Genomic DNA, 13,388 nt, shown 5'->3' on the forward strand with positions numbered 1-13,388 from the left:
TGTGATATCTTTTCAGTAAGGACAGATTTGGTATACCGTGGTCTATTCAGGAGACACGTTAGGAAAGGAACTGGACTGTCATATATATATTCGCTCTAAACAATACAAGACTTTTTCATTAGCACGTCTTTTTACTATCATAATTTACCAGCCACACAAGCGAATGTGGTCGCTGTATAATATCTGTGTTATCTTACAGAAACCATATACACTTTATAATTAGTATTGTGTTAGGCGATTTGTGAGTTCAATAAAATATAACAGCCCTTTCATGTGAAAACTACAAATATTGTCAACACAGTGATGTTACGTAATATGGTAATACTGCGTGTGGAGTACTATTATCTGTCACCGGATATCTATTCAATGTTTGTACAGTAAGGGCAGTGTTAATAGATGTATAGATAAAGCGTGGTCGATTCTGGAAACATGTTATTAAGGAGAGGAATTGGATGGTCATATTTATTCGCTTTAAACAATACAAGACGTTTTTCATTAGCACGTCTTTCTTGTAAAGATTCACGACAAGTAGCATCACAAAGTATCAGCGACGTGACCAAACACGTCCCGTCCAGCGCCCGTGTGGTCATTTGTGGAGGGGGCGTTCTTGGTACATCTGTAGCCTATCACCTGACAGAGAGAGGATGGAGTGATGTGGTCTTGCTAGAACAGGGCAGGTATGTACAAAACTGCTTGTTCAATACTAATTTTAACTAGGTAAGCAGATGAAGGAAGTAATAACATCGCTTATCGAAACTTCGCTCGGTCTTATATAAAAAGAATAAGTCGCAAGAATGAGTAACAACATTCATAAGTACTGTATTTCTCATTGTAAACCCACTTTCGTCCTCTAATATTATTTGTAGTCTGACATGCGGCACAACTTGGCATTCGGCTGGTTTGATAGGCCAGCTTGGGAAGGACGATATAGGTGGCTGTCAGCTTATTGGATATGGACTACGGCTATATAAAAACCTGGAGAAGAGCCACGGTATAGGTAAGAAAATGAACAAAACATCCGATCCTCTTATCATTAATGTGTAATATAAGAAATAGTGGATGGATTTCTTTTTCTGCTTATCTAAGTTATGTTAAAGGTGGCAATTATTTCAACATAACAAAGATTTCTTGTAAATTTGATCCTAAGATATGCATCTTAATAAAAGCGTGTTTTATGCGTTGAGATATGAAAAATACCGTACTAGTGTATACCACATACTGTATAATCTTATAATTCTCTCATTGTTACTTGATGTTGTGGATAGATATAGCCAAATATGCAAATATTTCTACTTAAACTTATTCTGCAGTTCGTGGTCATATAAATTCGCGGATTAAAAGTACCACGAAATAAACGAAAGCATATATCAAAAACAATAAATACAGGACAGTACGTCATCCGTTATTAGTTATTAAGACTAGAATCTATATATGTTGTTATGAAGCCTGAAATTACATAAATGAAAACGTTGCATATTTGTCTATGTCCATATTAAATAATTTCATTGTGATGATAGTTATGTGTCTAATGTAACTAGGATGGAAACAGTGTGGAAGTTTACTTCTCGCCCAAACAAAGGACAGACTTGTCACCATTGAGAGGAAACATTCACTTGCTAAGTAAGACAATCCATGAACGATCTAAATAAGTTTATTTCTTTGGCGAAAAAAATTAGCCCTGTCTTAGGAGGAATATACCAGGTATGTGTACTTGTATGTAAAAACTAACGATTTCAAAAAAAAACTATTTTCACAAATATAACATGAATTTAAACAATGCATTATAATTAGTCTTCTTAATTGATAAAAAAACCTACATCTGCTGCTCTTAAATTACATGACATTAATTTGTTTGGGAGTTTGACGTGTTTGGTGCCATTTAATATACCTGGTCGTTCCGATCTTGCTTAATTGTCCTCAATATGTTTGGTGTGGTCGACGAAGCAAAAGCTATTTATCCTTCCGGAAAGCCTGGTTTTAGTCGCCCTGTACTTCCTCTTGTTTTTATTTTACAGAATGTCAACGAATTCGAGTTTAAGATTCTGTTAAAATGATGATATTTTCTTTGTTGTTTTTGCACGTTTCTGTTTCAATTTGAAGGGCACTCGGAGTGGAATCTTATCTGGTATCGCCATCAGAAATCCTTGGATTGTGTCCATGGATTAAAACGACCGATCTTCAGGTAAAGAAGTAAAATAACAAGTGAAATTTGACCGACTTCAACCTAAACTAAATTTTCATACACCTTTTCTTCTTTATAGCCTCAGGTACTCATATATATATATATATTCCAACAATTTTATTTACTTACTTTTAAATTTTCCTGATGCACGAACGTTACTGTGTGACATTCCAAACTTACTGTTCGGTATTAATAGTTGCATTTCTTCTTGATTACACAGTTAACACATGCTTGTGAATATAAAAGGATAAAATGTATTATGTTTTCATTATCGTTTCCCAGGGTGGGCTCTGGGTACCAGGAGATGGAGTGGTGGCTCCGAATGACCTAGTATACGCATACAACAGTGTGGCTAAATCTAAAGGTAGTATAACACATTTTTCCAGTCAATTATCGAAGCCTTTACTGCTTCCTTCATTTACAACAGGAACTATCTAAATTTAGTGACTTGTGTATTATGATGTAACGTAATTAAATATGGAAATGTGAAACTGGTGTCAAATCTCCTTGTGTGATATGAATTTGGACGTGTTAGAAGTTTTTTTAAGTGTTGTTCTCGTTTGGAAGACAAATATCTACAAATGTGTATGCCAATGCAGCACAAGATGCTTACCCTTTCGGAAAAACCCGTTGTTATTCTCCTTATATTTTCCCCGGATAAAATCTTTTGTTCATACTTTGCCCTAGTTAAATCGAATCTGAGTTTGATTTAAGATTCTGTTGACATATCGGGGTTTCCTTTGTTGTTTTAAAAGTATGCTGATATTTCGATTAATCGAATGACAATAATATTGGACTGTAAAATATATCGGTCTGATAAAACCATTTTGAATTGCAAATAATGTTTTGGTGTGAATAAAGTTAATAGGTACAAATTATATACCAACACACAGAGACAAAGCCTGAACTTAACCTGTGACAACAATTGACATTGGCCATCCTTTTAGATAAAAGGAAAACATTTGAAAAATACCTCCACCCCAAATCTCTGAGTTATGCTATATAATGTAAGTAGTTCATTAATGAGCAGAAAGGACAAAATCCTGGTAAGTAGTTTAAAAGTTTCAGATTTTACGAAAAACACACAAGAAAATAGAACCTTTCATTACAAATGAATGATACACAACAAAGCCAAATAATTAATCCGTGATGCTAAACCTCTGAACTGACAGAACCGAGGAGGTAAAATTGGACAAAATAAATGTTAAAATACAGGTAGGGATGTACACAAGTCGAAAATTAAATACATTTTTATGAATTGTAACATTAATCTTTCAGGAGAACGTCTAGCAATGAATTAAAATGTGGAATGCAGGTGATGACAAAAATAGGGAACTTATGACTAGCAGCAGTGTCTATCACCTGCAATCAAAAATAAGTATAAAAATGGAGAATAACACGGTTATAAGTAAATTGGTAAGCGATTATCAATCGTTAACCTTCTTATACAACGGAACAGTTAACAGTCAGCAATTAAAAAAAAAAAAAAAAGAGTTAGAAAACACGAGATATGTTGCTTGAACAAAACAATAGTTACGTAATTTTATAGTGAGCAGATATGGCGAAAATGAAGTTAAATAAGGACCAGACGTGCCTGTAAAATAAGATATATTCATATTGACATTTAATATACATAGGGGTCCAGGTTTTTGAGGGAGTTAAGTTGGAGGATGTGCACACTGCAGACAACAAGGTGACTGGAGTAAAGACATCTCATGGTCATATACAATGTGAATACTTTGTCAACTGCTCTGGACAGGTGAGTAAAAAACATTACATGTAAGACCATATCGATTGAGTACATTGTGTGTAGCAGTTGTATATCAGATTAATTTTAAATGTTTTCAGATATATTTCTTGATAACTGAAATTCATCACGCATGTTTATATTTACAAAATTACGATAAAGGTACAAATGAACGTATTCGAATTTCACACAAATTATCGATTTCATATTAATAGGATGTATTTCTAAAAGAATAGGCGATTGCTATTAAACTCCCACAGCATCAATTAATCATGACAACTTTTTTTATATATAATTTAATACCACATGTGGTATAATACTTGAGCATGCTTTGACAAAAAGGGTGCTTCAGGCACTAAAATAGTTCATGACTGTATTGTATTAATTTTATGTTTATGTGGATATCTTCCCGCTTTTGGTTTTGGAGATAACAAACGGATTTAATTAGTTATAATTATAACTAGTTATAGTTTACAATGAGTTACAATGTCACCATGTATTTCTGAAATTGTCAGTTTTGCATTTCAATTAGCGAGATTTCATTAAAGATCATAATGACAATAACAAATTTAATATGGGTAGAGGAACTTTCAAAATTCGAGTAAAAGAAATACCATATACCCCAAACACCGCTCGTTGTGTAACCAATTTACCTCTAGTTCTCTAGTTGAAAATTGATAACATCATACTTGATAAGTTTATATATTTCTGTTCCAGTTATATATCAGTTATATCTTATTTGCTAGTGGGCGCGACATCTTGGAGCTAGGTCGATTCCTCCTGTCCAGGTGCCCCTTCATTCCAATGAACACTTTTATATTGTGTCATTGGCTATACCTAATATGGACTCAATGATGCCAGGTACTTTTAGAAAACATTGAAACTTTAACATAACATAGAAAACTACTATAAGGATTCAACAACCAAAATCGTCGAAGCTGGTATGTTATCAACGAAAATCCATTGGAGATAATTGAGAGAAGTACAGATACTGCAGAAGGTTATATATAATGTGCTATTCGCTGACGGGGATTACTTTGTAATTCTGTCAAATCAGCAGAATTTCACTCTGTCGAAGAAAGTACAGAGACAGTCAAGGAAACTGACGTTATACACGGGAGACATGCTTTTATCATTAGTATTTAACGTTAGCGCGATCTTGTTCGAAATATAGAGACGACACAGAAATCATAAGCTGTAATTATCTTGAAATCGAAGTGACGTAATGTTAATAATTATAAAATAAAAAAAAAATGTAATACTTTTGGCTGCATATGATGATATACATCAACATCTAAAACATAACATTGTTGGTTTTGACAGTGATAAGGGATTACGATGGCTCTATCTATGCTCGGGAGTGGAGTGGGGGTCTTCTTGCTGGAGGATTTGAGTTGGAAGGCAAACCTACCTTCTCCTTCGGAATGCCAGAGAAATTTGAATTTCAACTCCTCTCGTCAGATTGGGATCATTTTCGTAAGGACTCCTGGTTAATCAAAACAACTTAACTGCATTTTGTCGTTTTTTAGGAGAATATATATGTATTTGAAATCTAGATTACTATGTAGTTGTAAGCTTAACACATAATATGACGAGGGTTCCAGTGTTGTGATTCTAATGATCTTTAATTCCTTCGTTCTGTAAATCATAAAATTTGTTCGAACTGAACGAATTACTTATAGATTTAGAAACTAACTTAAACATTATATTTCAGAGGTCATTTTGGAGCCTATACTCAACAGATTTCCTGCCATGGAAACGGCTGAAGTACGGACACTTGTCAACGGTCCGGAAAGTTTTACAGCTGACGGGAACTGGATTCTTGGCGAATCAGCCGAGGTCAGTAGGCTTCTTCTCTTCATCAAAATACATCGTAACGGATATGCTGAATTTTATCCATATCATTTTTCTCTTTGGTTCAAAAATGCATCTAACAATTTGAAATGATGGTTTTATAAATATTTTAATGTTTCAATGTTTTTATTTTGTGTAAAGGTGAAGAACTACTTTGTCGCGGCTGGTATGAACGGTCTTGGTGTGGTCGGGTCAGCCGGTATAGGGAAATACATTACGGAGAGTATCGTAGACGGTGCCCCGAGTTCCAGCTTGGATGCTCACCATATCCTCAGACACAATAAAGCTCATTGCAACAGACGTTTCTTACATGAGCGCGTGAAGGAGGTTATAGGTTTGGATCATTTCCTTATTCACAAAGTTGATACAGAGATCAGCATCAATAAGGTCTAAATAACACATGAACATAATTTCGCTTTCGGTTCTTTGTATGGTTTCATGATTCCTGGCCCCTTAGTTTATATTATCTTTGTGTATAGAAAAGTTTTCAAATATTCGATTTGAACGATATTCAAATGATATAACTATAAACACACACACACAGAAAGTTATATAAAAAATACAATTGCTCATAATCAAGGTCAATATTACCCAAAGTTCTGTTTTTCGTTCATTTGCCACTATCTCATTGCATTTAATGTGATAGCATGTGTTGAGAGATAAACATTCATTGAATTTTTGCGAAATAAGAAGTTAGCAAAAGTTTATAACAATAATTATTGTTCAATTGTTGATGAAGGTGCCTACAAACTACGATATCCCTATACTCATTGGACAAGGGGAAGGAAGATAAAAACATCCCCGATACACACGTTACTGGAGAGATCGGGCGCCTGCTTCGGGGATCTACAAGGATACGAACGGCCCTTGTATTTCAGGGGGCTGAAAGGTAGATTTTAATGGGGAAAAGTAATTAATTCCTAATTTTGTTTTGATATTATTTTACTTGGATTCCAGGGGTGTAATTGCATGTTATATCGCAGCATGGTTTTGGTCTATTTAGATTTTCCAGAATCATCATTTAGATTTTCACTCTTTGGTTCCTTCGCAACACTGATGAAACGTAGAAGAACGAAAATCTGTATCATAAAGTTGAATTGAAGTTTTGGCATCAAACACATCCAGATTCATGTCAAACACAAAAATTGAATAAATCTAATATTTCTCAGTGTGATCACTATGATGACCATTAAACTTCCCTATAATTTTCATCAACCTGCATCGTTTTAAACTCCAGCTTGTCCGTCAGTTGACGACTTCTTGCACCGAAATCGTGATAATCGGAACTGTCCATCGGCTACCGTGTCAACTCTGACATGTAAACACAATAGGTTTGAGATTCAAGACTGTTACTATCAAAAAGGGAAAATTCACTATAGGGAAATTGAAATAATCATGGTTTTCTTGAAAAGCTGTCTATGTTGGTTTCGTTGTTGGAAAAGATCACGATAAGTGGCTGATGTAGAAGAGTATGTCGTGTCCTTGATTTCCATTTCTGGTATGAATGACGTTGTCAATAAATTTGTGGCCTGTTTTGATAATAATAATTTCACTTTCCCATCGAATCTGTTAAGTTTGTTTCGGGCGAGCTTTAACATGTGTATTATCTTTAGCATAACTGACACAATTAAGAAGGATAAATAAACTATAAAACACAGTTAAATTCATTTATCGTCATATATGATATCTAATACGAACAATTAAAAGATGTCTTTTGTACCATCCGAAGATGTTTCAAACATGTTTGCTATTAATGAATACAATCTGCTTATATGATAATTTAATTTCTAAGATGACGACAATCTTTTCCAGATAAACCTTTCGATCCGTACCATTTAGAGGAACCAACATTCCGCAAGCCATCATGGTTTGATGATGTGGAGGCTGAGTATAGAGCATGTAAAGACAGTGTGTGTCTCATAGACACATCATGCTTCACAATGTGTGAGGTTAAGGTATGAACTAACGTAAAGACAGTATGTATCTCATAGACACTTCATGCTTCACAATGTGTGAGGTTAAGGTATGAGCTAATGGAAAAACAGTGTCTGTCTCATAGACACATCATGCTTCACAATGTGTGAAGTTAAGGTATGAGCTAATGTAAAGACAATGTCTGTTTCATAGGCACATTATGCTTCACAGTGTATGAGGTTAAGGTATGAGCTAATGTTAAGACAGTGTCTGTCTCATAGACACGTCATACTTAACAATATGTAAAGTTAAGGTATGAACTAACGTAAAGACAGTGTGTGTCTCATAGACACTTCATGCTTCACAATGTGTGAAGTTAAGGTATGAACTAACGTAAAGATAGTGTGTGTCTCATAGACACGTCATGCTTTACAATGTGTAAAGTTAAGGTATGAACTAACGTAAAGACAGTGTCTGTCTCATAGACACATCATGCTTCACAATGTGTGAAGTTAAGGTATGAACTAACGTAAAGACAGTGTCTGTTTCATAGGCACATTATACTTCACAGTGTATTAGGTTAAGGTATGAGCTAATGTAAAGACAGTGTCTGTCTCATAGACACGTCATGCTTAACAATGTGTAAAGTTAAGGTATGGTATATTGTCCTGACAATGTCTGTCTTATAGCCACATAGAACTTTACAACGTGTGAGGTAAAGGTATGATCTTTAATTTATATGTATATACACATGAAAAATCGTCAAATTTTCCTAATCATATTGTTAAACAATAGAAATCATATTGAAGCATTTTATGATCGGTGGATATACAAGTTACCAATCCTCTTTCCCAGAAAATATTCTGATAGCTGTATTTTATCAATGTTATCAGTCTGATGGCGGTGAAGCTCTCCAGTATCTCCAGGATTTGTGTTGTAACAACATATCAGGAAAGGCCGGTCATATCACATCGACTGGAATGCTAAACCAGCAAGGGGGATACGTTGTTGACGGCAGTGTCGTCTCTTTAGCTCCCAACAGGTATAACAAATGAAGTCTTTAGCTCCTATTGGTATGAAAGCCCCGTCTTCAGCTCTCAACAGATATAAAATCCCCGTCTTCAGCTCTCAACATGTACAGATTCAAGCCTTTAGCTCTCAACAGGTATAAGAGTCAAGATTTTAAAAAAATCTATATTTAGTTCATACAAACTGATATAACTGCAGGAAAACGATGATTTCCTTTAAAATCACGAAACTATCCTACACCCTTAAGACACCCAAACTTCAAGATACTATAATGAGATCCTTATGGCGACTATGAACTTGTTCTAACACCTTTCTATCTACTTGATGAAAACACTGTTTTTAGAATAGCGACAAATGTCGGGTATGCACAATAATTCAAACGTTTTACTGGTCTTCATTGCTATATACAGTTTGATGAATATAGACATAAGTACTGTGAAGATGTTAACAAGTATGTAACTTGAAGTCTTTGAGTTTGGATTTTCTTAGATTCCTGATAACAGCAACTACCAACCACCAGCGTCGGATGCTGACCTGGATGAGGCGACACCTTCCCTCGGATGGAACAGTTGATCTTGTCGAAAGTGATTCATCATTTTCTTCACTGACAATTATTGGGCCAAGAAACGAAGCGTTGATGGGGGATTTATGTGACGTGTCCATTCTGTCCAAAGACTTCCATCCAATGACGTGCAAGGTTAAGAAACGCTTTCATGTGTATATTAAATCTTCCTTTGTAAATGCCACACTTCAGAACGATTAAAATACAGTGATTTGTTTTTTAAGATCCAAATTAAGTATTTAATGACGCGGCAGTATGGAATTTGAAAAAAAACCCGGAGAATTGAGCAGCTATGTTATCTAACATTGTACAAAGAAAATGCCATGATAAAGACCAAGAGTTTCGCTAGTCATAATCCGATAATTGCAGAAGACGTTAATATACGTGATTGAATTAAAGCTTGGCATACAATTTATGGTAAACCTCGATAATTAATAGTCAACCAGCAGCGTCTACTACTTGCAATCTCGAATTTTGTATAAAAGACACAAAGTGAATGACAGCTTTGTTTTCAACCATAGAATTACACACAGTAGAGTCAAAACAATTAATTAGACTGCAACATATAGCATTTTCGTCCTTCAAGAACTCGTAAGTGATGCTATGGGCCTGCATTTTGAAGCCTTGGTGACTGTTGAAAATTCAAAACGATGGAAAGAAATGTTAGACAGAGAAGTATTTTTTTTATATATATATCTGATATTTTTTAGAAGAACGTCAAGTACATATGTATATTCTGAATCATGCTACAAATTTAATTGAATTATAATTAAAAGAATTACATTTACTACCTACAAATTTCGTTCTTCTAAGACATACATTCTTATCTCATATTTATTTTCAGATTTTAGATGTTGGATTTTCCTGTGGTATCCGTACCATGAGAATACCATTGGCAGGAAATGACGCATTCACTCTACATGTCCCGACAGAGGTATTAACTTCTTTCAAATGTAGAACAATAGTTCCATTACTACGATGTGCTTTACTACATTCTAGAGGGTACAACTAATACCATCAGCATTTGTTAATTCATAATCTAGAAACGCGTTTAGTCAGCATATATAAGTATGTTATTCAAGATATAATATATGTTTTTGTAGAACACGTTGCAAGTGTATGAGGCTTTAAAGGAGAATGGAAAGAAGTACGATATCAAGGAAGGAGGCCATTATGTCATGAAACATCTTCGGCTAGAAAATAAAATTGCATCCCAAGAAGAAGATATTTCGTCCTCAACAACACCATTGGAGTGTGGGAAATCTTCTAACGTCTGTCTAGAGGTAACGTTCACTACTACTTACAACCGGTCTTCATTGTAGTTTCCTAATATGCATGGCAAGTAATACGGTTAGGAATATACTAAGAACTTTGACATTTCTTCATGCAGCGGTTTTTTTTACATCAGTTGTCAAACAAGGTTTGATATTTTGTTGAAAATGGGGATTATTTTCAAGGAACGTTGACCAAACCATGTATTTCTGTTTATTCTTATCAATGATAAGTACCAGTTGAAGTATGTTGCTTTGATGTCTTTGATAAGTTCTTTGGTAAGACCACTGTTGAAATAAATAAATGAAAAATGTATTGACCAATACTGTTTTCTTTCTGTAATGTTTATTATCACAACATATATGAGCACATAATTTTAATATATATATACAATTACCGCATAGTTTTTGTGAATTACTTGATTTTCATAACATGTAACAAAGTCCGGTCTTCATTAACAAAAAGTTATTATCAAGTATTAGGAAATTTGAATTCTTACTGTTTTGCTTTTCAGAAAACTAATTCCTTTCTGGGTAGAGAAGCGTTAGAACTGCAGACAAGAAATGGAACGAGTAAACAACTTGTCCATTTGACCTTGAAAGACTTAAACATTGAATGCGACACCTGGCCGTGGGGTGGAGAACCTATATACCAAAATGACCAGTGTGTAGGTTCAACGTCTTCGTGTGGGTTCAACTTTGACCTTCGGAAGGTCATTTGTTTAGGTTACGTCAACACCAGTTCAGAACAAGATGGTGGAAACAAGGACAACTACAAACTGGCTATCGGTACGAAGATGTACAATGCGGCTGTGGAAATGTAACTCAACTGTTACTTTTGTAGAAAGAACAAAATTAAATATCAAATACCCCTGCACTTATGTCCAATCACCTCTCACGAATACTTTTTCAGGTACCAGTCGTACTACTGTTACTAGTGATCAGTCAACAAATGAAGTATGCAATAAAACGTTATGATAGGTAAGAAGTGTAATTTGTTGTAATCATATTCTCTATTAAAATCTTAACTTTAAACGTTATATGGTGAATTGAATCCGATCACTTGGCTAGCCCTTCTATTATCTACACATCTAGGTTCAAATGCTTTTGTCTAACATTATTATTGGTTAGCGAACCAAACTTTAATTCAAAAGCAAACTCAGCCTCGTGATTCATCAAGTTATGTTAAATATCTTACGTAGGTAGTGAAAGACCTTATGATCAAGTAATAACGACAGTACGAACAAGCGAATTGTCAAATTTTCGAGACAATCTGCCCCTTTATCAAGACACAACTATTACATAAATTACATCCCATAAATGGAACATAAAACAGATACAAAGTGATAACTAAAATCGAGAACGGTGGTTGAAATTAAGTGTCTCGGGACAAAAAAAAAGATTTAGTTGCAGTATGAAAGATGGTGATTTAAATATAAAAATTGTTTTGTTTCTAGGTTCGTTGTGCATTGTGCACTGTAGCCACTCAGCTTATATGTGATCACACAGAAAAATCAAATGTCGTGTCCGAGAAAAGGAGCTTACAAGTACATCTCGGCCCCAGTTAAAATTATGAAAATTTCTTGTTGAAAACATAATGAATTTTTATATATTTACGCTAAAATCATTTCAAAATTTACCTGAAAAGTATGTAATTGTGCCTGCAGAAAAGGCATCCAATAGCTTGATCATTTTCTGCAAAAAATATTACACTTCGTGTATACAAAAAACTGGACTTGTTGATAACGACGGAAACCCCATGAAAACCTATTCATGATAAGAATACGGACCTCTCCCGTTTACATTGGACTCCTAAACTCCATAAGAATACATACAAACAACATTTTATTGCTGGTTCGTCTTGCTGTCCAATCAAGTCTTCTCAAAACTACTAACCACCATTCAAAGTACAATCAAATATGGGTTACAGATTTCTTGTGATAATGTTTACTCAAGAAGTGGAAGTAATAGCATGTGGAGCTTTTGACAAATCTTCAACACGCTCTTCTAAAAAACATTTCTATAAGAACATTATTCTTTCCACCACAATGCCACATTCAAAACCTTCGTTCCCTTATTATAAGAGCTTTCTTCTCCAAAAACGGTGAACGACGGTGTAGATAAATGGCCTTGAACTATACTGAATCGCATTTCGTTAAAAACATACGTCCAAATCAAAGGCGAAATATAAGGAGGACGAAACCCTAAAAATGATCCAGTTTCTGGTTCACAACATCTTTGCCGAGTTCGGCGGTAAGATCTTCCAACAGACTATTGGCATGCCTATGACAACTAACTGTGCCCCTGTGTTTGCTGACTTGGTATTGTTTTCACACGAGGCTGAATTTATCGAAGACCTTGCAAAGTTGTTTAATTTCACTTTCAGGTATATTGATGGCGTCTTGTCTTTAAATAACAAGAAATTTATTGAATACGACCATCGGAAGCACTCATCCTTATTGGAAATTAAAGACTTCTCTGTACATTTTCCCACCAAGCTGTATGATAAACGAGGTGAATATTCTATTTCTGAATATCAATATCTCTGCATACCCAACCTATGGTGTTTACGCGTTGCAGCTGATTTCGATATTCCCATTATCATGTTAGACGAACACACCACAGGGTTTCAGAAGAAGCAGGTTGATAAACATTATGGGAACGTTTTAGGGTCGTCATAGTGATCTTTGAATTCCCAAACTATAGTGGTTATCACAATTTCCGTTCAAGATGTCGTCTATTTATTTGTATGACATGATGCTGGTCGTGTTTGATGCTCGTAAGTGTGCTTGTTGTTATGTATCTTGTTCTCATTTGAGAATGTGACAT

General features: G+C 34.9%; 1 protein-coding gene across 1 annotated transcript; it reads left to right on the forward strand.

Annotated features, from left to right (window-relative positions):
- The first annotated feature begins 429 nt into the window (after window positions 1-429).
- LOC132546480 (pyruvate dehydrogenase phosphatase regulatory subunit, mitochondrial-like) lies at window positions 430-11,383 on the forward strand. The gene is made up of 17 exons (XM_060210199.1): window positions 430-677; window positions 867-997; window positions 1,539-1,620; window positions 2,101-2,182; window positions 2,465-2,546; window positions 3,820-3,941; window positions 4,676-4,790; window positions 5,253-5,405; window positions 5,644-5,768; window positions 5,925-6,117; window positions 6,523-6,672; window positions 7,596-7,738; window positions 8,591-8,739; window positions 9,216-9,423; window positions 10,133-10,222; window positions 10,392-10,571; window positions 11,075-11,383. The coding sequence occupies exons 1-17, from the start codon at window positions 430-432 to the stop codon at window positions 11,381-11,383; spliced, it is 2,562 nt and encodes an 853-aa protein (XP_060066182.1).
- Window positions 11,384-13,388: the final 2,005 nt, after the last annotated feature.

The sequence above is a fragment of the Ylistrum balloti genome, unplaced genomic scaffold (genome assembly GCF_031769215.1).
Source record: "Ylistrum balloti isolate Yb309-2 unplaced genomic scaffold, AGI_CSIRO_Ybal_v1 Utg369892, whole genome shotgun sequence".
Taxonomy (NCBI): domain Eukaryota; kingdom Metazoa; phylum Mollusca; class Bivalvia; order Pectinida; family Pectinidae; genus Ylistrum; species Ylistrum balloti.

Excerpts from the sequence above, each read along its gene's own strand:
- LOC132546480 (XM_060210199.1), top strand. The coding sequence starts at position 430 with ATGTTATTAAGGAGAGGAATTGGATGGTCATATTTATTCGCTTTAAAC. Across the intron at positions 2,183-2,464 it reads TTAAAACGACCGATCTTCAG|GGTGGGCTCTGGGTACCAGG; the intron begins GTAAAGAAGTAA and ends ATCGTTTCCCAG. Across the intron at positions 6,673-7,595 it reads GTATTTCAGGGGGCTGAAAG|ATAAACCTTTCGATCCGTAC; the intron begins GTAGATTTTAAT and ends AATCTTTTCCAG.